The sequence below is a fragment of the Ranitomeya variabilis genome, chromosome 1, assembly GCF_051348905.1.
Source record: "Ranitomeya variabilis isolate aRanVar5 chromosome 1, aRanVar5.hap1, whole genome shotgun sequence".
In the NCBI taxonomy this organism is placed as follows: Eukaryota; Metazoa; Chordata; class Amphibia; order Anura; family Dendrobatidae; genus Ranitomeya; species Ranitomeya variabilis.
Genome location: NC_135232.1, coordinates 293,451,872 through 293,479,367, shown reverse-complemented (window position 1 = coordinate 293,479,367; position 27,496 = coordinate 293,451,872). Strand labels below are relative to the sequence as shown.

General features: G+C 47.1%; 3 protein-coding genes across 3 annotated transcripts in view; 1 reads left to right on the top strand and 2 right to left on the bottom strand.

Annotated features, from left to right (window-relative positions):
* The window catches only part of LOC143815776 (clustered mitochondria protein homolog), a 73,127-nt gene extending 67,768 nt beyond the window's left edge, over positions 1-5,359 (bottom strand). Inside the window, exon 1 of the mRNA XM_077295377.1 lies at positions 5,204-5,359. Within this exon, the coding sequence (XP_077151492.1) occupies positions 5,204-5,288 (85 nt within the window). The 5' untranslated portion in view covers positions 5,289-5,359. The remainder of the gene's footprint in view (positions 1-5,203) is intronic.
* LOC143815769 (uncharacterized) lies at positions 222-25,644 on the top strand. The gene is made up of 5 exons (XM_077295365.1): positions 222-348; positions 17,703-17,779; positions 18,601-18,680; positions 18,773-20,280; positions 25,338-25,644. Exons 2-4 carry the CDS (start codon positions 17,746-17,748, stop codon positions 19,145-19,147), a joined length of 489 nt encoding a protein of 162 aa, XP_077151480.1. The 5' UTR covers positions 222-348; positions 17,703-17,745; the 3' UTR covers positions 19,148-20,280; positions 25,338-25,644.
* LOC143793629 (uncharacterized) lies at positions 12,792-13,833 on the bottom strand. The gene is made up of 3 exons (XM_077280689.1): positions 13,418-13,833; positions 12,994-13,310; positions 12,792-12,811 (listed from the first exon to the last, which is right to left on the bottom strand). Exons 1-3 carry the CDS (start codon positions 13,765-13,767, stop codon positions 12,792-12,794), a joined length of 687 nt encoding a protein of 228 aa, XP_077136804.1. The 5' UTR covers positions 13,768-13,833.
* Positions 25,645-27,496: the final 1,852 nt, after the last annotated feature.

Below are 27,496 nucleotides of genomic sequence, written 5' to 3'. Positions count from 1 at the left end.
TATGCAGTCTTGGGGGGCAACTTGTGGAGAGGGGCGACTCTAGGGTCCCGGAAGAGCTCCGAGCCTACCCGTCAAACGGGTGCCGTCCCAACCAGAACAACAGGGAGGGACGGAGGATTAGCAGAACATCATCTAATCGAGTTGTGAGGGAACTTAAGAAACAGACACAACAGTTGTGGGGGACTTTCTGTAAGCACAGCAGGGAAGGACCACAACACATAGCGCTAGAAGGAAGGCACCGATTTCCACCTGTGAAGAGAACTCTGGAGGTGCCATTGGACCGGCCGGACTTGCGCAGCCTGGTGAACCGTGTTCTGGACTGAGGACCCAGAGACCTTCAGTAAAGAGGTAAAGAGACTGCAACCTGGTGTCCTCGTTATTTACCGCACCGCACCACTACAACATCACCACCACTATCCCCCGTCACATCATCATTCACTGTGCGCCCCTCGGCAGGGTCACGGACTGGGCCTAGCCACCGTGACAACCCCCAGAGCAGAGACTCAGAGGCCCGGTACCGGGTACCCCTCGGCCCTGCGGCGGTGGGGGCGCTACACTCTCTCTTCCTATACATTTCTATTCTGCTGTTCATATGCTAAGTGTCTGGAGCTTTTTTTCTGCTCAGGAAATGCTTCAAGAATTTTTTTTTTTAATGCTCCAAAAACTGTTCAAAATAGCTTTAGAAAATGAAAAACTCCCCAAAGAATGAGGGTTTACTGTAGCAGTCATCACTAGAAAACTCACCATTTTTCACACCTCATACCCATAGTGTAAGAAATAATGTACAGTGTTGCACATAGCAAAAGAAACCCTGATTTTATTTTTTAAATTAACCTATAAAAATGTTGGACATGTAACTGGAGATCATCCAAAAATGTCTTCCGTAGTGAAAATACTCCACGATTAATGCAAATAGAAAATGATTGCTACAGTCTGAAATGTCATCCCCTGCGGGCAAATATTTGTAATGTATTAACCTGCTCTTATTAGGACCCTCCAGCAAAGTATTCTGCAGACGCAGATCATGACCTCGTACACAGGACTCTGTCAGATGAGACATTCGGGATGGCTTCACACGTGGTCACGCACTGCATCCTTTCATTTCCCTAACTCTGAAAAATCTGTGGATGTTGGCGGTTTTATTACATACAATCTGACTTCACCTTTTGTGTTTAGGGGGTTGTCTGCTGCTTGCAAAATCATGGTCAATGGGTCAATGGGGCAACGTGGGATAATTTAAAGCTCCATTCGAGCGTTTTTTTTATTTCATTGCTGGTTGGAATCACTAATCCATGTTTCCTGCTCTTAGCAAAATACTCACCAGCCAACATCTTTTGATCTTCCCGATGCTGCTACGGTCTCACACCGCCATCTTGTGACCGCAGCCTCTGACTGACCGGAAGTCAGAGGTATCGGTCACAAGCTCTCTCGGGGGAAAGGTTCTGAACACTAAGGTAGGACTATTTGTCACGGCTAGCTTCACCCGTCAGTGCCCCTTGTACCACCCAGTACATGCCCCACCAGCAAAGCCTTAGCTGCACTGTCCTAATATATCAGATATGTACACAGAGGTCAATAAATATACCATAACTTGCCAAATGATTCACTTCTCATTTGTGGTGGATGATAGGTAAGGTGTCCTAGGCAGGAGCGGACACAGACAGAAGAGGGCCCCTGTGTGAGAACAATATATGGGCCCTATGCAGTCTAATAACTCATCATAATGCACAATTCCACTTGCTTTGGAGGAAGTGGCCCCCGACCCTCTTGGGTCCCTGTGTAGTTGCACCAATTGAATGTCCATCCCTGGTCCTCGGTTAAGTGACTTGCTAGTAAATTGGCCCCAGACTTCTGTGTCTAAGCCTTAGATAAGACCCACTAGCAGCAGGAGCAGAAGGGAGCGGGCAGACGTAGTCCAGCTCACCCACTTTGAGGCTTCTAAGTAGATTCGGCATGGAAAGGCCACCTGTGTTCAATGTGGCCGAAGACTGAATAATCAATGAAGGATAATCCAAACGTTTCTTGTATCAAAAACGTTATTCCATGAAACTTTGACAAAAATTGGCCAGTAGTCCTGCGGTGTATAGCCAGTACTGGTCCAGACCCCAGATCCCCCAGTAGTCCTGCTGTTTATAGCCAGTACTAGTCCAGACCCCAGATCCCCCAGTAGTCCTGCTGTGTATGGCCAGTACTGGTCCAGACCCCAGATCTTTCAGTAGTCCTGCTCTGTATGGCCAGTACTGGTCCAGACCCCAGATCCCCAGTAGTCCTGCTCTGTATGGCCAGTACTGGTCCAGACCCCAGATCTTTCAGTAGTCCTGCTCTGTATGGCCAGTACTGGTCCAGACCCCAGATCCCCAGTAGTCCTGCTCTGTATGGCCAATACTGGTCCAGACCCCAGATCCCCAGTAGTCCTGCTCTGTATCGCCAGTACTGGTCCAGACCCCAGATCTTTCAGTAGTCCTGCTCTGTATGGCCAGTACTGGTCCAGACCCCAGATCTTTCAGTAGTCCTGCTCTGTATGGCCAGTACTGGTCCAGACCCCAGATCCCCCAGTAGTCCTGCTCTGTATGGCCAGTACTGGTCACGACCCCAGATCCCCAGTAATCCTGCACTGTATGGCCAGTACTGGTCCAGACCCCAGATCTCTCAGTAGTCCTGCTATGTATGGCTAGTACAGGTCCAGACCCCAGATCCCCAGTAGTCCTGCGGCGTATGGCCAGTACTGGTCCAGACCCCAGATCCCCAGTAGTCTTGCTGTGTATGGCCAGTCCTGGTCCAGACCCCAGATCCCCAGTAGTCCTGCTGTGTATGGCCAGTCCTGGTCCAGACCCCAGATCCCCAGTAGTCCTGCTGTGTATGGCCAGTACTGGTCCAGACCCCAGATCCCCCAGTAGTCTTGCTGTGTATGGGCAGTCCTGGTCCAGACCCCAGATCCCCAGTAGTCCTGCTGTGTATGGCCAGTACTGGTCCAGACCCCAGATCCCCCAGTAGTCCTGCTGTGTATGGCCAGTACTGGTCCAGACCCCAGATCCCCAGTAGTCCTGCGGTGTATGGCCAGTACTGGTCCAGACCCCAGATCCCCAGTAGTCCTGCGGTGTATGGCCAGTACTGGTCCAGACCCCAGATCCCCAGTAGTCCTGCGGTGTATGGCCAGTACTGGTCCAGACCCCAGATCCCCAGTAGTCCTGCGGTGTATGGCCAGTACTGGTCCAGACCCCAGATCCCCAGTAGTCCTGCGGTGTATGGCCAGTACTGGTCCAGACCCCAGATCCCCCAGTAGTCCTGCTGTATATAGCCAGTACTGGTCCAGACCCCAGATCCCCAGTAGTCCTGCGGTGTATGGCCAGTACTGGTCCAGACCCCAGATCCCCAGTAGTCCTGCTGTGTATGGGCAGTACTGGTCCAGACCCCAGATCCCCCACTAGTCCTGCTGTGTATGGCCAGTACTGGTCCAGACCTCAGATCCCCCACTAGTCCTGCTGTGTATGGCCAGTACTGGTCCAGACCCCAGATCCCCAGTAGTCCTGCTGTGTATGGCCAGTACTGGTCCAGACCCCAGATCCCCAGTAGTCCTGCTGTGTATGGCCAGTACTGGTCCAGACCCCAGATCCCCAGTAGTCCTGCGGTGTATGGCCAGTACTGGTCCAGACCCCAGATCCCCCACTAGTCCTGCTGTGTATGGCCAGTACTGGTCCAGACCTCAGATCCCCCACTAGTCCTGCTGTGTATGGCCAGTACTGGTCCAGACCCCAGATCCCCAGTAGTCCTGCGGTGTATGGCCAGTACTGGTCCAGACCCCAGATCCCCCACTAGTCCTGCTGTGTATGGCCAGTACTGGTCCAGACCTCAGATCCCCCACTAGTCCTGCTGTGTATGGCCAGTACTGGTCCAGACCCCAGATCCCCAGTAGTCCTGCTCTGTATGGCCAGTACTGGTCCAGACACCAGATCCCCCAGTAGTCCTGCTCTGCATGGCCAGTACTGGTCCAGACCCCAGATCCCCAGTAGTCCTGCTGTGTATGGCCAGTACTGGTCCAGACCCCAGATCCCCAGTAGTCCTGCTGTGTATGGCCAGTACTGGTCCAGACCCCAGATCCCCAGTAGTCCTGCTGTGTATGGCCAGTACTGGTCCAGACCCCAGATCCCCAGTAGTCCTGCTGTGTATGGCCAGTACTGGTCCAGACCCCAGATCCCCAGTAGTCCTGCTGTGTATGGCCAGTACTGGTCCAGACCTCAGATCCCCCACTAGTCCTGCTGTGTATGGCCAGTACTGGTCCAGACCTCAGATCCCCCACTAGTCCTGCTGTGTATGGCCAGTACTGGTCCAGACCCCAGATCCCCAGTAGTCCTGCTCTGTATGGCCAGTACTGGTCCAGACACCAGATCCCCCAGTAGTCCTGCTCTGTATGGCCAGTACTGGTCCAGACCCCAGATCCCCAGTAGTCCTGCTGTGTATGGCCAGTACTGGTCCAGACCTCAGATCCCCCACTAGTCCTGCTGTGTATGGCCAGTACTGGTCCAGACCTCAGATCCCCCACTAGTCCTGCTGTGTATGGCCAGTACTGGTCCAGACCTCAGATCCCCCACTAGTCCTGCTGTGTATGGCCAGTACTGGTCCAGACCCCAGATCCCCAGTAGTCCTGCTGTGTATGGCCAGTACTGGTCCAGACCCCAGATCCCCAGTAGTCCTGTTGTGTATGGCCAGTACTGGTCCAGACCCCAGATCCCCAGTAGTCCTGCGGTGTATGGCCAGTACTGGTCCAGACCCCAGATCCCCAGTAGTCCTGCGGTGTATGGCCAGTACTGGTCCAGACCCCAGATCCCCAGTAGTCCTGCGGTGTATGGCCAGTACTGGTCCAGACCCCAGATCCCCAGTAGTCCTGCGGTGTATGAGCAGAGATGGCCACTACCTCTCCACATCTGGCTGTAGTAATGGACACAGCACAGGAAAGGTGACCTTGGAAGTCTGCCCACACATCCACGTGTTAGGTGAGCACATTTGTGTGTCCCCAGATCCATCCTCATGCGATATTGGGACGATCTGATTGTACAAGACATGACACGTGCTAGATGTGAGCACAGATGATCGGGGGATCTCTGGTTAGTGGGATCACATGTACAGAGACACAGACACGGCTGGGGGATACACTAATGAGTGTCAGCAGCTCCTATGGTGCAGCGTCACACAGGGGTCTCCTCACCTTGGTGCAGGCTGTCCATGGCTGGGCTGTGCGGGGCAGCAGTGGGGGAGAGCCCGGCTGTGTGGCCCCCGGCTCCGATCACCATGCTTCCAGCTCCGCGGGGCGATCAGTGCGGCGATCAGGGATTCACATAGAGGTCACCCCGCAACTTGTAACGGAGGAGGTGCCGCCTGCCTTATATGGTCACTTTGGCCTTTTACGGACGAGAAGCCTGACAGTAGCCAATCAGGACACGGGGGCGCGGCTTGTGTCAGCGCAAATGTTACTATCCCATTGAGTGGTGAAGGCCACCGGGCTGAGTGTGGAGGTGACTGTGCCGGCAAGGACGATCGCGGCAGGTGCTGCTGGGCTGCAGGCGGTCAGTGTGCGCCACGTGACTGCAGCCCCCTTTTTGTACACAGGGACTAGAGGGCCATGATGCAAGAGGCTGAAAGTGGGGGAAAGCCTGACACTGTGATCTCCAGCAATGTCACCGGGGTTTCCGGAATGCTGCCTCTATATGGTGTGCCATAGCGTGGAAACTCACTGTCCTTGGGGGCATCTTATACTGAGGGGGCCCATCCCCAGTGCGGAGCAGGTCTCCAACCTCAGGCAATGCAGCCCCCTAAGGTATTTGGTCAGTATTTCTCATCAGTGTTTGTTTGCCAAAGCCAGGGGAAGATGTAAGAGTAAGGGTACGTTCACACAGGACTTTTTTGTTGCGTATTTTTGCTGCGTTTTTTTATGCTAATTTCCAGCTGCTTTTTACAGTACCAGCAAAGCCTATGAGATTTCAGAAATCTCATGCACACACATTGGGTTTTTTGTGTGGTCAGTATTTTGTGATTTTCTGTGTTTTTTGGACATGTCACTTCTTTCAGCGGTTTTTCACCCATTGACTTGAATGGGTGTTGAAAAAAACCAGCAAAAACGCAGGTATCATTATTTGCTGCCTTTTTGCTGCTGAAAATCCAAGGACATTAACATGGACAAAGAAAAAAAAACGCAACAAAATACCGCACCAAATATGCAACAAAAAACGCACCTAAACCAGCTTCTTTCCTGCCAAGAAGATCAGGTTTTGCTGCAAAAAAAAGCAACAAAAACGTCCTGTGTGAACTTACCCTTACAGGGAAAAGCTAGAATTCAGAGCCTGACACCTGTTCTGTGTTTCAGACACGCTCCTGGCTTTGGCATACAAATACTGATTACCAATACTGATGTGTGCATAAGGTCTAAGTGACAACTACTGTGGCTTACATCCAGGGCTGCCACTAGGAATTTCAGGGCCCCATACTGGCAAAATTTTCGGGACCCCCTTGAGATTCCGCCCAGGCTACACCCCTCGAACTGTCCACAGTCCCACCCCCTTCTCTTGGAAAAACTCAATTTCTGCACCACGTCCTCACCAATCACACATTAGCAGTTTCCATCACCAGATCACACACATAACCAGCAGCTTTTGTTTTGGCCAAGAGATTTTTTAATCCGCCACCACAACAAGGTAGACTCTTTTGGCCGAGCTCTACTCTACTCTATCCTGTTAATCATTTGTTAAAATATCCAATACAATTTAGGCATATTTTTATTTATTTTTCAATGTTTAAAATTACCAATAATTCCACATACAAGGGACAAATACCACCACACCATGACCAGATCACATATTACTACCACATAGTGACCTATATTACCACATACAAGGAACAAATACCGCCACACCATGTCCAGACCACATATTACCACCAGAGTGACTGAATACTACAATACTGATCATTAACAAAAAATACTATACTAATATCACCATACGTGCCATTATACCCAGGAAATCTGTACTTAGTATGCAGTGTCTGTGTGCAGGTAATACAGTGATCACCAGTGACATTATACACAGGAGCTCTGTATATAGTGTCAGTGTACAGGTAATACAGTGATCAGTGACATTATACACAGGAGCTCTGTATACAGCATATAGTGTACAGGTAATACAGTGATCACCAGTGTCATTAAACACAGGAGATCTGTACTTAGTATGCAGTGTCTGTGTACAGGTAATACAGTGATCACCGGTGACATACACAGGAGCTCTGTATACATTGTCAGTGTACAGGTAATACAGTGATCACTGGTGACATTATACACAGAAGATCTGTATATAGTGTCAGTGTACAGGTAATACAGTGATCACTGGTGACATTATACACAGGAGCTCTGTACATAGTAAACATTGTCAGTGTATAGGTAATACATTGATCACTGGTGACATTGTATGCAGAAACTCTGTATATAGTGTTAATGTACAGGTAATACATTGATCACTGGTGACATTATACACAGTACCTCTGTATATAGTATACAGTGTATAGTGTCAGTGTACAGGTAGCACACTGATTCACCAGTGACGTCTCTAAGTGAAGTATTTCATCTTCACTTTTCATGTCCATCCAGTACAGACCGCCATCATTTCTTTCATCCAGAGCTCGTTTCTGCAGGAAATAACACAATTATCTGGAACACCGCTTGCAGAACACATTAGGCCTCTTTCACACTTCAGTTTTTTGGCGTCAGTCTAAATCCGCCATTTTCCTCAAATAACGGATCCGTTTTTATTTTCGACGGATCCGTTTTTCCCCCCATAGACTTGCATTAACGACGGATTGCGACGGATGGCCATCCGTTCTATCCGTCATGCGACGGATCCGTCGAAATTTGGCGGACGTTGTCTAGACATCGATGGACTTTGTAACGTTTTTTGTCGCCGCCTAATTAACGGTCCGCGACGGATCCGTCGCGTCCATTATTTTATAGAATGGGCGCCTATGGACGACGGATCCGTCGCGATCCGTTTTTTGGCGGATCCGTCGCCCCAATCCGTTTTTTCAACTGAACATGCTCCAAAAAGTTGATACTTTTCCCAGACAACCCCAAAACTATATAAACAGGACAGGTGAGCCTCATTTTTCAATGTGCCATGAAGAGAGAACACAGATCCTGCCAGCAAGAGAGATCCTGCCAGCAAGAGAGATCCTGCCAGCAAGAGACATCCTGCCAGCAAGAGAGATCCTGCCACCAATCCCTCCAGCAAGAGACATCCTGTCAGCGAGAGACATCCTGTCAGCAAGAGAGACCCTGCCAGAGACTGCTATGTGAGTACTGCCATCCAGCGTGTGTGTGTATGCCTGCCTTGCATGTGTTTTATTTTTCATACTGTGCTGGTATTTTTAATGGCTGTGCTGTGACGTGTGTGTGTGTGTGTGTGTGTGTGTGTGTGTGTGTGTGTGTGTGTGTGTGTATGTATGCCGTGTGATGTGTGCCAGACCGCCTGCCTGCCTGACATGTGTTTTATTTTTCATACTCTGCTGGTATTTTTAATGGCTGTGATGTGACGTGTGTGTGTGTGTGTGTGTTTGTAAATGCTGTGTGATGTGTTCTGCATTTTTTTGGTGATTTTTCATACATTAACATACTGTACTGGTATTTCAAATAAAGAGCAGTGTAGCTCCTACTGTCCAAACAAAACAAAAAAAGAAAAAAAAAATTTGTAATAAAAATTACACAACTGTCCGTAGTATGATTTCAAGATACATTTAAAACTGGTCAACAAAATGTTATCTGGTTATAACTAGGGTAACCATAATTATCATTTTTGGGTATTGGTATTTTAACTTTGAATGAGGGAATTTTTTTTATAAGGTTGAAACTGTCTCTGAAAGAAAGAGCTGAAGATCCTGTGGTGAGGTCATCACTATCATAGGGCTTTCATCAGCATTTATCAGCTCCGCCTCCTGATCACATGACGATGAGGTCACATCAGGTCCTTCAGCTCTCAGCAGCTCAGTCCTGGTTGTGTGCAGCTCGTGTTATCTGGTATCAACCAGCAGCAGATTTCTGGTTCCTGCTGTTCTGGTGAGATGTGGAGAGAGGGGCAGAATGTGGAGATGGATGGGGCAGAATGTGGATTTGGGTGGAAAATATTTTGGCAGGGGGGCCCCATTTGGAAGTTCGCACCGGGGCCCATAACTTTGTAGTTACGCCACTAGTAGCTTAGAACTGTCTTTATACTTGCAGATTCTAGGGACCAAGGAACTAGGGACCAAGACGACGCAGGCAGACCCCCCAAAGTTTTGAAAACATGTAAGTATAAAGTCCCGAAAAGCTGCGTCTATCCTTTTGTATAGTAGCTTAGAACTCTCTTTATACTTGCAGATTCTAGGGACCAGGGTGGATAAAAATCAATGTTTTTTAAAAAAAATCAAAAAAATCGGATTTTTTTGATTTAAATCGGATTTTTTTGATTTAAATCGGGTTTTTTTCAATAAACTGCTTTTTGAGGAAAATATTTTACCATCCAAAGGTTCTTCCATCATGAGATAAAGCTGAGTTGTTTAACTCAGTAGAATAAAGGCTGTATATGTGTAACATTCACAATGCCATGCTCTTCCAGAGGTTTCTGTAGGATGCTGACTATCCAACAAGTTTGGGCATGTCAACTGAATGGAAAAAGAAACTAAACCAAAAGTGAAACCAAGCTAGAAGTGTGGAATTAAAGGGGCAGTATGAACAAAATGTGGAGGCTATTAATAGTTTATACAATTAAGACATGCTGCTTTTAAACACCTACCTATTGCCATATAGTAAAACAAAAAAGATTTTTACTTACTTTGGGGTCCCCCCCTCACCCTGGCGTTAGATCGTTGCCCCTAGTTTCGTCCGTGTAACTATGGGCGCACATGCGCACTGCTCTCACTTCTCATTTTAATCGTGATTTATATTAAAAAAAAACCTTTTGATTTAAATCAGTGATTTAAATCATGATTAAAATCATGATTTAAATCGATCCGATTTAAATAGAAAAAAATCTTTTGATTTAAATCGTGATTTAAATCATGATTTAAATCGGCGTGATTTAAATCAATCCACCCTGCTAGGGACCAAGACAGACTCAGGCAGAATAAAAATGTCTTCATCTGAGAGCCCCCCTCACATCGTCAGGCACCTGAGGTTTTTTTTTTTTCCTAAATTTTTTTTGGTACATCTCTGGTAATGTTTTTGAACCCTATATGTATTTATTCTGTTTTAACAGGAAGAAGAAGGAGGAGCAGCAGCAGCAGCAGAGGAGCAGCTTCATGAAGGAGACGGGCAGGGTGGAGAAATGAGAGGAGCGGGGCGCATAGTGTAAGTTTTGCAGATACAGATCCTCACATAAAACACACTACACTCAACACAAACATTCAGCACAGCACACACACGGTACATATGCTTCCATCCAAGCACATAATTTATTTCTTATTTATTTTTTTTTATTAGTCTTCACAATCCGGGGCTCGACGTAGAGTTCCTCAGAGCACCTACCATAGCCGTCGGAATGCTAGGTGCGGCAGTCACCGCAGAGTAAGTTCCTTTTTTGGTTTGGTGTTTAGCAAACTGTAAAATTCATGTGTTATAATCTTTCCCTTTTTATTCTTTTTTTTTTTTTTTTGTTAAAAGGCTTCACAGCGTGCTCCCGAACAGGATGAGGAAGAGGACGAGGGCATAGACGTGGACACCCTCATCCAAGCGGTCCAAAGTCGGGAGCCGCTATGGAAGATGTCGGACCACCGCCATGCTGACCAGTACGTCACCCGACGGCTATGGGAGGAAGTCTGCAATGCTGTCATTGATAACTGGGAGGAACTCAATGCTGGGGCCCAGGATCTAGCACGTAAGTATTCACAGTTCATTATCGTGTGTTAGCATGATTTAATGTGTTGTATAGTAACCTTTTTTTGATTTCTCTTTCCAGGTAACAGGGTAATCGTGCGGTGGCAGTCACTGAGGGATCGCTTTAAGAGGGAGTTCAATAAGGAGATGCAGGCCCCGAGTGGATCTAGAGGACGCAGGAGCAGGTATAAGCATTCCAGAGCCCTGTCGTTCCTCCGGTCGACGCTGCTGAGCAGAAGGTAAATATTCAACACCACAAGTTTTCAGTAAAACTGTTAAAATGTGTAACCTTCAATTTTTTTTTTGGCAGCAAGGGCAATTGTAATATCAAGATACTAATTTTTTTGTTTGTTTCTTCTTTAACAGTACTGTCAGCAGCACTCGGGAGCCTGCATCAGAGTTGCACCCCTCTGGAGCGATCCCTCAGGGGTCCGCCACCGGGGACCACGTCGACCCTTCTGTGTCTGCACCTTCCCTTTTGTGTGATCCCTCGGCCCCATCCACCAGCACTGGAGCAGCAGGGTGGACTTCGTCACTTGAAGCTGCAGGTGATGAGATTGAGTTCCCTTTACCCCACCCCTCTGACACTGCCGCAACATCTAGACCACCTTTGGGGTCAGGACGGCAGCGCCAGAGAGGTCAGGAAAGGAGCTATGCGCCTGAATTTTTGCATTTGAATGCAGCCTTCCAGAATGCCATCAAGCTTTTGGGTGAGCAAACGTCTGCTGGGTACAATATGCTTCACAAATGCATATTGGAACTCAGCAGTCGTCTGGATAGGCTGCAGTCAGATGCAAACCAGTCACCAAGACACTGTTTTTTTCAGGCGGTCCTCAGGCACATGGAAAATCTAACTCCTGACCTGCAGATGCATGTGATGCAAGGCTGCCACACTGCTCTAGTGCAGGCGATGTCCCAAGCCCCTCCACCCACCCTTCATGTTTCAACACCTTTCCCCTCTTAAGTCGCCGTCTATCCTCCCGTCCGTCCTCCTCCCGTCCATCCTCCTCCCGTCCATCCTCCTCCCGTCCATCCTCCTCCCGTCCATCCTCCTCCTTCGCCATACCTTTCTTCCCCCCTCAGTATTTCCCAATTCCTACCTTCCCCTTTCCATTCTTCCCCTTTAACTTCACCATTCCCACCCCCACCAACACCTTCACCATACCTCCCACAGACCACATCTGTACCTCAACTCCCTTCCCAACCTCATGTTTTCACCACCCATTCCACTTCTGTTCCTCCCCGTGATGTCCTGTCCCCCCCTATCGACGTGGCCCGCCCTGTCAGCCCCTCCGCTACTATCTCCACCCCAAATTATGAGAACCTTTAAAAACTATGTAAATAAATAAAACTTTTTGTGGTTTAAAAACAATTTTATTGTCTGTTTAAAAAAAAAAAAAAAAAAAACTGTATTAAAACCACCAAGGTTATGGTAATAGTAAACATTACAAAATGTTTAAAGGGTACCAGTACAAAACATACAAAATACAGAAAGGTTAACCAAACAAAAAAATGTTATTTTTACAAGTTTGAAAAAAATTTTTTTTAAACCATTTGATACTGCCAGTCAACTGATCCTGCAGGAGACATGAAGTAGTCTGCAAAATTGTCCCGCATTCTGGAGACTGCTACTGGACTGCGAAAAGTTGTGTTGTGGTAGTCCGGCAAGGTGCTTTCTGAAACATTATCCTCCAGGGAAACATGTTCTTTTGATAAAACAAAATTGTGAGGTACCACGCAAGCCTTCACCACATCATCGACAGTTTCAGTCTGCAGTTTAATGGCAGTTAGTAGCACTCTCCATTTGGCAGTTAGGATGCCAAAAGCACATTCCACTACTCTGCGTGCTCTGGTTAAACGGTAATTGAAAATTTTCTTCCTCTGGGTCAGTCCACTACTTCCAAAGGGTTTAAGCAAATGTGGGGAAAGCTGGAAAGCGTCATCACCAACGCAAACAAATGGTAACAGTGGACCGGTGGTTCCAGGGAGAGGTGTAGGGGGCGGAAAATCAAATGTCTCTCCATACAACTGACGCCCCATTGGTGAACTTTTAAAAATCTGTGAGTCATTTGCGCGTCCATGCGCACCGATATCCACAGAGATGAACTTACAGTGTGCGTCGGCTATGGCCATCAAAACAATTGAAAAATATTTCTTATAATTGTAGAATTCTGATCCAGAGCCAGAAGGTTTGACGATCCTTATATGTTTCCCATCAACTGCGCCGACACAATTTGGGAACTGGCATATTTGTAGAAAATTTTGGGCAATCTCCAGCCACCTCTCCTGTGATGGCTCTGGAATATATTCCGCTTGTAAGCACTCCCACAGTGCCCGGCAGGTATCTCTGATGATCCCGGAAATGGTGGATATCCCAAGCCTAAATTGAAAATGTAGCGATGAGAACGACTCTCCAGTTGCAAGGAATCTGTTAACAAAACGAAAAGACAATAATTAATAAAAACTTCAAAAAAAACATCATTACAGTTATAAGTCTGATGAATGAGAATAATTTAAAAAAAAAAAATAACTTACCGAATAGTCACCATGAGACGCTCCGCTGGTGATATGGAGAAGCGCATCTGGGTGTCTCGTCTCCGTATAGAGTCTTCCACATGACCCAATAAAATTTCAAAATTTTCAGCCTTCATCCTCACATAGTTGAAGAACTTCTGAGGGTTTTCCCTCAGTTCAAGGTAAAGTGTTGAATAAACACCACGGGTCATGCGTTGGGCTGTGATGGGATGGATCCACAGCCTTCTCTTCTGCCGCTGCCGCAGGATCCGCAGGCTTTCCTCCTTGTCCCGAACGATGACTGCCAACTGATTTGCCTCAAAAGTAAAATCCGCACATATCTTCGCTATGTTTGCCAGTACTTGCTCCATCGCTGCCACTTTCTCTAATAAACCCTTTCAAAGATGTGATGTAAATACACAGTATATATAGTTTTCCAGTAGCCAATCACATTGAGATCCTCCCCTTCTAAAAAACGGATCCAACGGATAAAAAAACGGTCGTGACGGTTCCGACGGATCCGTTTTTTTGATGGATCAGTATAACTGATCCGTCAAAAAAACGGATCCGTCGGAACCGTTTTCCTAACAATTTTGACGGATCCGTCGATCCGTCACGATGTCGGAGGTGACTGACGCCAAACAACTGAAGTGTGAAAGAAGCCTTACTCAATTTTTTCCAACGTCTACACTACACCAGATGAAGGAAAAATAGCAACATAGTGTCGCTCTGAACAGTAACTGGACCCCCATTGAAAACAGTATTCTCAAAAAATAAAATACATCACTACTGTAATAATATTCCTTAATTAGCCCCTAGGGCAATAATATCCCTCATCCTGGCCCTCTTGTGTCTCATTCCTAGCTCCATCCATATGTTTTCCCATTCTGCCCTCATTAATATCCATTCTCCCCATGTGATATCCCATCCTCCCCTATATGATCTCCCCATCAAGTCCCATCTGTCCCATGATCCTGCCCCATCTGTCTCCATCCTGCCCCATCTGTTTGTCTCTATCCTGCCCCATGATCCTTCACCATGTGTCTCCATCCTGCCCCATGATCCTTCACCATGTGTCTCCATCCTGCCCCATCTATCTCCATCTGTCTCCATACCTCCCTGTCTCCACACCTCCATATTTGTCTCCATCCTGCCCATGATCCTGCACCGCATGTCTGTATCCTGCACCATGTTCCTGTCCCATCTGTCTCCATCCCTCCCTATCTGTCTCCATCCTGCCCCATGATCCTACACCATGTGTCTCCATCTTGCCCCATGATCCAGCATCATGTTTCGCCATACTGCTCCATCTGTCTCCATCCCGCCTCATGATCCTGCACCATCTGTCTTCATCCTGCCCCATCTGTCTCCATCCTTTCTCATGATCCTGTCCCATCTGTCTCCATCCTGCCCTATGTCTACATCCTGCCCATGATTCTGCACCATATACAAAAAAAGGTTGCATTCTATCGTGCCAAAACACGTCAAATATGAAATACATGAAATATGAATAGCAAAATGGCTTTTTGAACATTAGGAAAAAAAATTTGAGACGCTTAGCACAGAATTTGGCCAAATAGTGTGAGCCCATCAACCATTGTCAAGGTGGTCTCATTAAACTGATGGGTACCTGACCTCCCTGTCCAAATGTGAACACTTACCGAAGGCTAATGTCTGTATGCTTGGGTGAATATGGACACCTCTCTCAGCAAAGCCTACATATGGGTTTGCCGGAACCAAGTGTGACTAGATGTAATTAAAAACCAGATGGTGAAGGGAGGAGTGCTCAGTCAGTCAGCTAACATTGAAATGACAGAAAAACGACTGGCACATCCAAACTAGTGTGAATAGGTGCATACCAGGAGCAGCTACCTCCATATATAATATACAAAAAACTGACTGAGCACTCCTCCCGTCACCATCTGGTTTTTAATTACATCTAGTCACACTTGGTTCCGGCCAACCCATATGTAGGCTTTGCTGAGAGAGGTGTCCATATTCACCCAAGCATACAGACATTAGCCTTCGGTAAGGCTTCTTTCACACTAGCGTCGGGCTCGGCCCGTCGCCGTGCGTCGGGCCGAGGTCCCCGACGCTAGCGTTGTCCCCGCCGCACAACGGGGGCAGCGGATGCATTTTTCCAGCGCATCCGCTGCCCCATTGTGAGGTGCAGGGAAGTGCGGGGAGGTGGGGGCGGAGTTCCGGGTGCGCATGCGCGGTCGGAAAAAGCGGACCGTCGTGAGCAAAAAACGTTACATGTAGCGTTTTTTGCTCCCGACGGTCCGCCACTGCACGACGCATTCGTCGCACGACGGGTGCGACGTGTAGCAATCCGTCACAATGCGTCGCTTAATGTAAATCAATGGCGAAAAAAACGCATCCTGCAAACACTTTTGCAGGATGCGTTTTTTCGGCAAAACGACGCATTGTGACGGAATGCAGTTAACGCTAGTGTGAAAGTAGCCTAAGCGTTCACATTTGGACAGGGAGGTCAGGTACCCATCAGTTTACATGAGACCACCTTGATGATGGTTGATGGGCTCACACTATTTGGCCAAATTCTGTGCTAAGCGTCTCAAAAATTTTTTCCTAATGTTCAAAAAGCCATTTTGCTATTCATATTTCATATTTGACGTGTTTTGGCACAATAGAGTGCAACTTTTTTTTGTACATTATATATGGAGGTAGCTGCTCCTGGTATGCACCTATTCACACTAGTTTGGATGTGCCAGTCATTTTTCTGTCATTTCCATGATTCCGCACCATCTGTCTCTATCCTGCCCCATGTCTCCATCGTGCCCATCTGTCTCCATCCTGCCCCATGATCCTGAGCCATGTGTCTCCATCCTGCACCCTGTCACATGATGCAGGATCATGAGGCAGGAAGGAGACAGATGGGGCAGGATGGAGACACATGGTCCAGGTGCCTCCATCCTGCCTCCCAAACATATTCCGGCTTGCTGCTTTCAATATAAAAAAAAAACACTTTCTCCTTACCTGGCCACGGTCCACCCTAGGCATTTCAAGCGCGTACTTGCCGGCGAATGACAATGACGTCATACTCTGGCGACTGGTGGCTTTTAACTATTCCTGTGCGGGCCTGCATGGCTATAGAATTTAGCTGAACCTGCGTCTCGGTCTCAGGTTCAGTTACTGCACTGGCAGAAGCCTGCCGCTGGGGCCCGATGAGTAGAAGAGACTGGGCCATTGCTGGCCCCCTCTGCTCATCGGGCCCCATATGCCAGTCAAGGCAGTAATGCCCTGATGGCGGCCCTGCCTAAACCTAATATTTATTGAACATGCCTCTCCTAGGTGACAACACTTCTATTCTTAATGTAAATTACGCAATAAAAACTCCCTTGAGCAATCCAACTAGATAATAAGATATCATGACCTCACAAAATACAGTGAAGTAGAAGCAATTACAGGGTTTTTGGTAAACGATAACTATTGCTAGAACACAATTCCTGGGACCCGCACCAATCCTTAGAACAAAGAGGACCCTGGTCCTTCATATCATTTACCTGCATAGTATTGCGCCTGTCATCTGTGTAGGGAATTACAACACATCTCCAGGTGCTTAAATGGTGTCAAAGGGGAGTTACATATAGTAAAATTCACTATAGTGCAATAATACCATCATGTCCCTTTAAATTATCAGTGACTTCTGTCACCATGGCAATAAACAACCAATAGGATTGCTAGATTTTAATTTTCAAAAAAAGCAATCATCAGTTATTCTCAGTCTGTTCTATCTCAGCGGAGAGTGAAGACGGACACCTGCGGCCACCGCAACATTTCAGGTATAAACCTGTAATATAATATAACTGACGGCTGATTTATCTCATCACATATTCATACAGAATAACCCGAGATGTTCTGTTACTAATTGTTCATATTTACCTCAATACTTCACATATTGAAATGTACATGATGAGGAGCGGGCGGCTGATTCTCTGCTGTCACCACTTGTCACATCTTATTGGATGGGTCCAATATTTAACATCAGCTCCGTCCTCCATAGAGAACGGCGCCTGCAGAGCGGAGAACGGACCGAAGTCGATTATTCCGAATATTCCTCCATTAAATAAAGTGCTCCATATACACAGCACAGAACAATGGGGGAGGGCAGATATTGGATATATAACAGTCATATCCTGCACATTGCCCAATGTTGCCTTTGCCCCTGCAATTCCTCCTAAACACACAGACGGTGTTTCCCAAAGTTTCCAGTAACAGTACACCGTGGTCAATGGCATCTGCCAAAATGCCCAAATCCTATTCTGACTGTTCTGCTATTTTGCAGGATTTTGATAGATTTCGATACGAGTGAAGACCACAGCGAGACTATGTGGACCGGACCTTCATCCATCGTTGGATCAGGTGAGATTCATCACACTGTTAGGGTATGTTTCCACGGTCAGGAAACGCTGCTTGTTTGACGCTGCGCAGAGCTGCAGCGTCAAACAAGCAGCGTCCAGATGTTCCAGCATAGTGGAGGGGATTTTATGAAATCCCGTCTCCACTATGCATGGAAACCCGCACGCGGCGGCCCTGCGACTCCGGACATGCTGCGCGTCTTTTCAGATCGCAGCATGTCCGTACACCTTGCGGGGACGCAGCGTCCCCGCAAGGCATATCACAGGGCGCTATGGGAGAGAGCGATCATCCCGGATGTGAAGAGTTAACACATCCGGCATGATCGCGTCCCAGAAAGGGGGCGGGGCTTAGCGCCGAGCGGCTTCGCCGCTGCGGCGATACCGCCGGCCATCTTGACAGTGGAAACATACCCTTAGAAGACCATTCTCTGTCCTGTGGTCAGACGGCTCCCAACAGCTTCACCTTTCTTTATCTTTGGGATGTGTCAGGTTTCCAGTAATTTTGGGGGTAAATATAGAACTGCAGATATTTGTTGTAAAAAATACCAGAAAGCTAAACTGATCCTCAACAGAGGTTGACATCGCCGGTCTGAGCAGAACATGAGCTTCATAGGTAGAGAGGGGAATCCGATCACTGGCCATGAAGGCTACTGAATGATTGCATCTTCCATGTACAAAACACATTTTTCTAGCTTCTTCTTACTGACATTTCTGTTCCTAGTACTTAGCGGGATGGTTAGTAATATGGCGATCAGTAGTGCCGCTCTGTCACATCCTCTTTGTATGGTTATGGGTGATCCTTATATTTGGTTCTTTTCTCTTCAGATAACATCACACCGGAGGAGACACTCAGAAGACTGGCCTTCTGTATAAAGCTTCTGCCATCACCCCTCTACAAGATGGAGGTTAGTGAGAAGATGACAATACCGCTGCCTTTAATTTTACAAGGGTGTATAGAAATGTCTTATTACATGAGTAACTTAATCTGCTGTCTTAGCGCCTCATGCCGACCAGCCCAGAAGCCCAGAAGAAATATACATCAAGGCATGAATATGAAGAGCAGCCTGCACCATCCATGAAGTCCCAGATCACAGAACAAGAAGCAAGGGCAATGCGGGCTAAAATACTATCTATGGACCTGGATGAAGAGCAGGAAACCCAAAAAGAAGAAAGGAAGAAAAAAAAGGTCAAAATCATAATTAAGATCGGCGCCAGAAGAAAGACCACAAGAAAGGCAAGAAGAAGCGGCAGGACAGAGGCCAGAAGAAGCAGCAGGACCACGCAGTGCCACATCCTCCAATATATTAACCAGTATTTGAGAGGAAAGAAGAACATTATCTGGACAATCCTGCTAGGACCTCTCAGCCGATAACAATATATACGGCAAATACTGGGAGGTAAGTATAAAAAAAGAATAGTAATAAGAGCGGTAAAATATTAGAGCAGCAGTATATTAATATTAGTAGGCAAAACTGTAATATTAGCTATCACAGTAGTAACCAAAAAGTAATTATAGTAAAAAAAAATGTAAAAGTAATAATATTAGTAGTTATAACAGCAGGTTTGATCTAGCAGTAAGTAACATAGGGACCTTATTATTGGTAGGGGCGTAGCATTCATAATCATTAATAACAATATAAACAATTAGTTATAGTAGTATATATAGGATATAGAGTAGTTGTCATAACAAGGGCAGTCAGCTAGTATTAACAGCTATTCTATTAATATAACACTATACACATTTTATTACAATTAGGCAGGTGGATCCAGGGTTCTAGGACCGATCGCCTTTTCCCGGGGTCAAGAAGGAATTTTTCCCTTCAGACACAGATTGGCTGAAAGTGTCCAAGGGTTTTTGCCTTCTTCTGGATTAAAAGCATATACATAGTATAGTAGTAATATTTATAGTAGAAAAGGTACAAAAGTCTTTATATAGTAATAGCAAAAAAATAATTAAAGCTGCAATGGTAGAATATTTATAATAAGAAAGAAAAAGGACAAAAAGCATAAAATAATTATAATAGTTATTAAATTAGTATTTTAATAATAAGCATATAGTAATGATTTTAGTTTTAATATTAGAACAAACATTAGTTAGAATAGAAACAATAATAATAATAATAATAAAAATAAATAAATAAATAACAATAGATAATGAAAAGGAGGATAATAATAGCCATAGTACTAGTAGTAGGGTTTGATCCAGGGTTCTAGGACTGATCGCCTTTTCCCGGGGTCAAGAACGAATTTTTCCCTTCAGACACAGATTGGCTGAAAGTGTCCAAGGGTTTTTGCCTTCTTCTGGATCAAAAGCATATACATAGTATAGTAGTAATATTTATAGTAGAAAAGGTACAAAAGTCTTTATATAGTAATAGCAAAAAAATAATTAAAGCTGCAATGGTAGAATATTTATAATAAGAAAGAAAAAGGACAAAAAGCATAAAATAATTACAATAGTTATTAAATTAGTATTTTAATAATAAGCATATAGTAATGATTTTAGTTTTAACCCCTTAGTGACAGAGCCAATTTGGTACTTAATGACCGAGCCAATTTTTACAATTCTGACCAGTGTCACTTTATGAGGTTATAACTCTGGAACGCTTTATCGGATCCCACTGATTCTGAGATTGTTTTTTCGTGACATGTTGTACTTCAAGTTAGTGGTAACATTTCTTCGATATTACTTGCGATTATTTATGAAAAAAATGGAAATATGGCGAAAATTTTTAAAATTTTGCAATTTTCAAACTTTGTATTTTTATGCCCTTAAATCAGAGAGATATGTCACAAAAAATAGTTAATAAATAACATTTCTCACATGTCTACTTTACATCAGCACAATTTTGGAAACAATTTTTTTTTTTGTTAGGGAGTTATAAGGGTTAAAAGTTGACCAGCAATTTCTCATTTTTACAACACCATGTTTTTTTTAGGGACCACATCACCTTTGAAGTGATTTTGAGGGGTCTATATGATAGAAAATAACCAAGTGTGACACCATTCTAAAAACTGCACCCCTCAAGCTGCTCAAAACCACATTCAAGAAGTTTATTAACCCTTTACGTACTTCACAGGAACTAAAACAATGTGGAAGAAAAAAATGAACATTTTACTTTTTTTTGCAAACATTTTACTTCAGAACCATTTTTTTTAATTTTCACAAGTGTAAAAACAGAAATTTAACCACAAATTTTGTTGTGCAATTTTTCCTGAGTACGCCGATACCCCATATGTGGAGGTAAACCACTGTTTGGGCGCACCGCAGAGCTTGGAAGTGAAGGAGCACCGTTTGACTGTTTCAATGCAGAATTGGCTGGAATTGAGATCGGACGCCATGTCGCGTTTGGAGAGCCCCTAATGTGCCTAAACAGTGGAAACCCCCCACAAGTGACACCATTTTGGAAACTAGACCCCCCAAGGAACTTATCTAGATGTGTGGTGAGCACTTTGAACCCCCAAGTGCTTCACAGAAGTTTATAACGTAGAGCCGTGAAAATAAAAAATCTCATTTTTTCTACAAAAATGATCTTTTTGCCCCCAAATTTTTATTTTCACAAGGGTAACAAGAGAAATTAGACCACAAAAGTTGTTGTGCAATTTCTCCTGAGTACGTCGATACCCCATATATGGGGGTAAACCACTGTTTGGGCGCACCGCAGAGCTTGGAAGAGAAGGAGTGTCGTTTTACTTTTTCAATGTAGAATTGGCTGGAATTGAGATCGGACACCATGTCACGTTTGGAGAGCCGCTGATGTGCCTAAACAGTAGAGACCCCCCACATATGACACCATTTTGGAAACTAGACCCCTTAAGGAACTTATCTAGATGTGTGGTGAGCACTTTAAACCCCCAGGTGCTTCACAGAAGTTTATAACGTAGAGCCGTGAAAATAAAAAAATCGCATTTTTTCTACAAAAATAATCTTTTTGCCTCCAAATTTTTATTTTACCAAGGGTAACAGGAAAAAATGGACCCCAGAAGCTGTTGTACAATTTGTCTTTAGTACGCCGACACCCCATATGTGGGGGTAAACCACTGTTTGGGCGCATGGCTGAGCTCGGAAGCAAAGGAGCGCCATTTGACTTTTCAATGCAAAATTGACTGGAATTGAGATCGGACGCCATGTCGCGTTTGGAGAGCCCCTGATGTGCCTAAACAGCAGAAACCCCCCAAAAGTGACCCCATTTTGGAAACTAGACCCCCCATGGAACTTATCTAGATGTGTAGTGAGAACTTTGAATGCCCAAGTGCATCACAGAAGTTTATAATGCAGAGTCGTGAAAATAAAAAATATATATTTTTTAACAATAAAGATTTTTTTAGCCCCCAAGTTTTTATTTTCACAAGGGTAACAAGAGAAATTGGACCCCAAAAGTTGTTGTCCAATTTGTCCTGAGTATGCTGGTACCCCATATGTGGGGGTAAACCACTGTTTGGGCGCACGGCAGAGCTCGGAAGGGAAGGAGTGCCATTTTGGAATGCAGACTTTGATAGAATTGTCTGCGGGCGTTATGTTGCCTTTGCAGACCCCTAATGTACCTAAACAGTAGAAACCCCCAACAAGTGACCCCATTTTGGAAAATAGACCCCCCAAGGAACTTATCTAGATATGTGGTGAGAACTTTGAATGCCCAAGTGCTTCACAGAAGTTTATAATGCAGAGTAGTGAAAATAAAAAAAAATTTTTTTCCCACAAAAAAGATTTTTTTAGCCCCAAAATTTTTATTTTCACAAGGGTAACAAGAGAAATTGGACCCCAAAAGTTGTTGTTCAATTTGTCCTGAGTATGCTGGTAGCCCATATGTGGGGGTAAACCACTGTTTGGGCGCACGGCAGAGCTCGGAAGGGAAGGAGCGCCATTTTGGAATGCAGACTTTGATAGAATTGTCTGCGGGCGTTATGTTGTGTTTGCAGACCCCTAATGTACCTAAACAGTAGAAACCCCCAACAAGTGACCCCATTTTGGAAAATAGACCCCCCAAGGAACTTATCTAGGTATGTGGTGAGAACTTTGAATGCCCAAGTGCTTCACAGAAGTTTATAATGCAGAGTAGTGAAAATAAAAAATATTTTTTTTCCCACAAAAAAGATTTTTTTAGCCCCCAAATTTTTATTTTCACAAGGGTAACAAGAGAAATTGGACCCCAAAAGTTGTTGTCCAATTTGTCCTGAGTATGCTGGTACCCCATATGTGGGGGTAAACCACTGTTTGGGCGCACGGCAGAGCTCGGAAGGGAAGGAGTGCCATTTTGGAATGCAGACTTTGATAGAATTGTCTGCGGGCGTTATGTTGCGTTTGCAGACCCCTAATGTACCTAAACAGTAGAAACCCCCACAAGTGACCAAATTTTGGAAACTAGACCCCCTAAGGAACTTATCTAGATATGTGGTGAGAACTTTGAAAGCTCAAGTGCTTCACAGAAATTTATAATGCAGAGTAGTGAAAATAAAAAAATATATATTTTTCCAACAAAAAAGATTTTTAGCCCCCAAGTTTTTATTTTCACAAGGGTAACAGGAGAAATTGGACCCCCAAAAGTTGTTGTCCAATTTATCCCGAGTACGCTGATGCCCCATATGTGGGGGTAAACCACTGTTTGGGCGCACGGCAGAGCTCAGAAGGGAGGGAGTACCATTTGACTTTTTTAGCGCAAAATTGGCTGTCGTGTTTGGAGACCCCCTGATGTACCTAAACAGTGGAAACCCCCCAATTCTAACTCCAACCCTAACCCCAACACAGCCCTAACCCTAATCTCAACCCGATCCATAATCCTAATCACAACCCTAACGATAATCACAACCCTAACCCCAAAACAGCCCTAATCTCAACCCTAACCATAACCCTAATCAAAACCCTAAATCCAACACACCCCTAACCCTAATCCCAACCCTAACCCTAATCCCAACCCTAATCCCAAACGTAACACTAATCCCAACCCTAATCCAAACCCTAACCCTAATCCCAACTCTAACCCTAACTTTAGCCCCAACCCTAACTTTAGCCCCAACCCTAACCATAACTTTAGCCCCCGTCGTCACAAAAAAAAGTTCAATGTAACCTTTTTTTTGTACGTCGCGTCCGCCATTTCCGCGGATGCGTGGCCGTAACTCTGCCCCCTCCTCCCCAGGACATAGACTGGGCAGCGGATGCGTTGAAAAACTGCATCCGCTGCCCACGTTGTGCACAATTTTCACAACGTGCGTCGGTACATCGGGCCGACGCATTGCGACCGCCCCGTACCGACGCAAGTGTGAAAGAAGCCTAAGGCTACTTTCACACTAGCGTCGTACTCGGCCCATCGCAGTGTGTCGGGCCGACGTACCGACGCTAGCGTTGTAAGCGCCGCACAACGGGTGCAGCGGATGCTGTTTTTTCAACGCATCCGCTGCCCCATTGTGAGGTGCGGGGAGGCGGGGGCGGAGTTCCGGCCACGCATGCGCAGTCGGAAATGGCGGACACGTCGCACAAAAAAGTTACATGTAGTTTTTTTTGTGTCGACGGTCCGCCGAAGCACGACGCATCCGTCGCACGACGGATGCGACATGTGGCAATCCGTCGCAATGCGTCGCTAATGCAAGCCAATGGAGAAAAAACGCATCCTGCAAGCACTTTTGCAGGATGCGTTTTTTCTCCAACGATGCATTACGACGGAAGCCAAAAAACGCTAGTGTGAAAGTAGCCTAACCCTAACCCTAGCCCTAACCCTAAATTTAGCCCCAACCCTAACCCTAACCCTAACTCTAACCCTAACCCTAATTTTAGCCCCAACTTGTCTTCTCCTGCCGGCCGGCAGATGGCAGCAGATGGCGGGCGCAGTGCGCATGCGCCCGCCATGATGAAAAAGCCGGCTGGCAGGAGAAGACAGAAGAGGACCCAGGGACCCCGGGTGAGTATGATAGGGTCCCCGAATCCCCCTATTTCTCTGTCCTCTGATGTGCGATCACATCAGAGGACAGAGAAATAACTGATCGCTTTTTTTTTTTTTTTGCGGTCGCCGGTAAACTGTTAATTACTGGCGATCGCAAAGCAGGGGTCGGTGCAAACCGACCCCGATCATGTTCTTTGGGGTCTCGGCTACCCCCGGCAGCCAAGACCCCAAAGAACATCCGGGTGCCGGGCGGCGGGCGCACTGCGTGTGCGCCCGCCATTTTTTCCCGGAAAAAAGATGGCGGCGCCCATGGGGAGACACGAGGAGCACCGGGGGAGGTAGGTAAGTATTGGGGGGCTATTGGGGGCCATCGGGGACCACATTTCTCTGTCCTCCGATGTGCGATCACATCGGAGGACAGAGAAATTAAACGGCAAATCGCGTTTTGTTTTTTTTGTTGCGACCGCCGGTAAACGGTTAATTACCGGCGATCGCAACTCGGGGGTCGGTAAAAACCCCCCGAATCATGTTCTCTGGGGTCTCGGCTACCCTCGGCAACCGAGACCCCAGAGAAAATCCGACTCTGGGGGGCGCTATACACTTTTTCCACAGCGCCGTTAATTAACGGCGCTGTGGATTAAGTACCCTTAGCGGCCGCCGTTAAAAGGCGTATCGGCGGTCGTTAAGGGGTTAATATTAGAATAAACATTACTTAGAATAGAAACAATAATGATAATAAATAACAATAGATAATGTGGGAGGATAATAATAACCATAGTATTAGTAGTAGGGTTTGATCCAGGGTTCTAGGACTGATCGCCTTTTCCCGGGGTCAAAAAGGATTTTTTTCCCTGAGTCACAAATTGGCTGAGTGTGTCCAGGGTTTTTTGCCTTCTTCTGGATCAACAACTTTAAACATAGGAGCTTTATTTATGCCGGTTAGTGAAGTGTTAGTGTAGGGTCCCATCTGAAGAGGTCGCCTTGTCGTTGGCAGATGGGCTCGCACAATTTGATCAAAATGTGCGCTAAGAACCTCACATTTCTAGTAGCTGTGTAATAAATATGGCTGTTTACATATTTGTGCTGGCAGAATTGTGTTGCCTCTTTTCTTTCTTGCTTTTGCATTGCGACTACAGCAGCTGCTCCTGCATATTTATTTCAGTTTGCTTGTGTTAGTTTACTTTCTTTCTGGAGTAACACCTTTAGACATTATGGCCTTACAACTAGTTAGTAATAATTTAAGTACGGATGTAGGGTAAAATTGGTGATAATTTTAGATACTGAGAGAAATTATACTACAATTCGTGTTATTTTATTTTTTTTAAGAAAACCACATTCACACGTTTCCTTTTTGCTTCCAATTTTGATATCAAAGGCACCATATGAACATTTATATTCATTTTCAGCTTTTGATTCTTAGCTAGGTCTGCCTGATCCCTATCACAGCTCATACAGGGGTTGTCAGTCACCCAGCTTTCCCAGGCTCCTGACTGACCAATCATAAAGGAGTCGTCTCACAAAAGACTTATTATGAACAAGATAAATGGGTGATTGATAAACGGCCTCACTGATCCCTACTGCGGCTGTGCTGAGTGCGGGCGGCTGTGCTGAGTGCGGGCGGCTGTGCTGAGTGCGGGCGGCTGTGCTGAGTGCGGGCGGCTGTGCTGAGTGCGGGCGGCTGTGCTGAGTGCGGGCGGCTGTGCTGAGTGCGGGCGGCTATGCTGAGTGCGGGCGGCTGTGCGTGGCTGTGCTGAGTGTGGGCAGCTGTGCTGAGTGCGGGCGGCTATGCGTGGCGGTGCTGAATGTGGGCGGCTGTGCATGGCTGTGCTGAGTGCGGGCGGCTGTGCGTGGCTGTGCTGAGTGCGGGTGGCTGTGCTGAGTGCGGGCGGCTGTGCGTGGCTGTGCTGAGTGCGGGCGGCTGTGCGTGGCTGTGCTGAGTGCGGGCGGCTGTGCGTGGCTGTGCTGAGTGCGGGCGGTTGTGCGTGGCGGTGGTGAGTGCGGGAGGCTGTGCGTGGCGGTGGTGAGTGCGGGCGGCTGTGCGTGGCGGTGGTGAGTGCGGGCGGCTGTGCTTGGCGGTGGTGAGTGCGGGCGGCTATGCGTGGCGGTGCTGAATGTGGGCGGCTGTGCATGGCTGTGCTGAGTGCGGGCGGCTGTGCGTGGCTGTGCTGAGTGCGGGTGGCTGTGCTGAGTGCGGGCGGCTGTGCGTGGCTGTGCTGAGTGCGGGCGGCTGTGCGTGGCTGTGCTGAGTGCGGGCGGCTGTGCGTGGCTGTGCTGAGTGCGGGCGGCTGTGCTGAGTGCGGGCGGCTGTGCGTGGCTGTGCTGAGTGCGGGCGGCTGTGCTGAGTGCGGGCGGCTTGTGCTGAGTGCGGGCGGCTGTGCGTGCGGGCGGGCGGCTGTGCGTGGCGGTGGTGAGTGCGGGCGGATGTGCGTGGCGGTGGTGTGTGCGGGCGGCTGTGCGTGGCGGTGGTGAGTGCGGGCGGCTGTGCTTGGCGGTGGTGAGTGCGGGCGGCTGTGCGTGGCGGTGGTGAGTGCGGGCGGCTGTGCGTGGCGGTGGTGAGTGCGGGCGGCTGTGCGTGGCTGTGGTGAGTGCGGGCGGCTGTGCGTGGCTGTGGTGAGTGCGGGCGGTTGTGCGTGGCGGTGGTGAGTGCGGGAGGCTGTGCGTGGCGGTGGTGAGTGCGGGCGGCTGTGCGTGGCGGTGGTGAGTGCGGGCGGCTGTGCTTGGCGGTGGTGAGTGCGGGCGGCTGTGCGTGGCGGTGGTGAGTGCGGGCGGCTGTGCGTGGCGGTGGTGAGTGCGGGCGGCTGTGCGTGGCTGTGGTGAGTGCGGGCGGCTGTGCGTGGCTGTGGTGA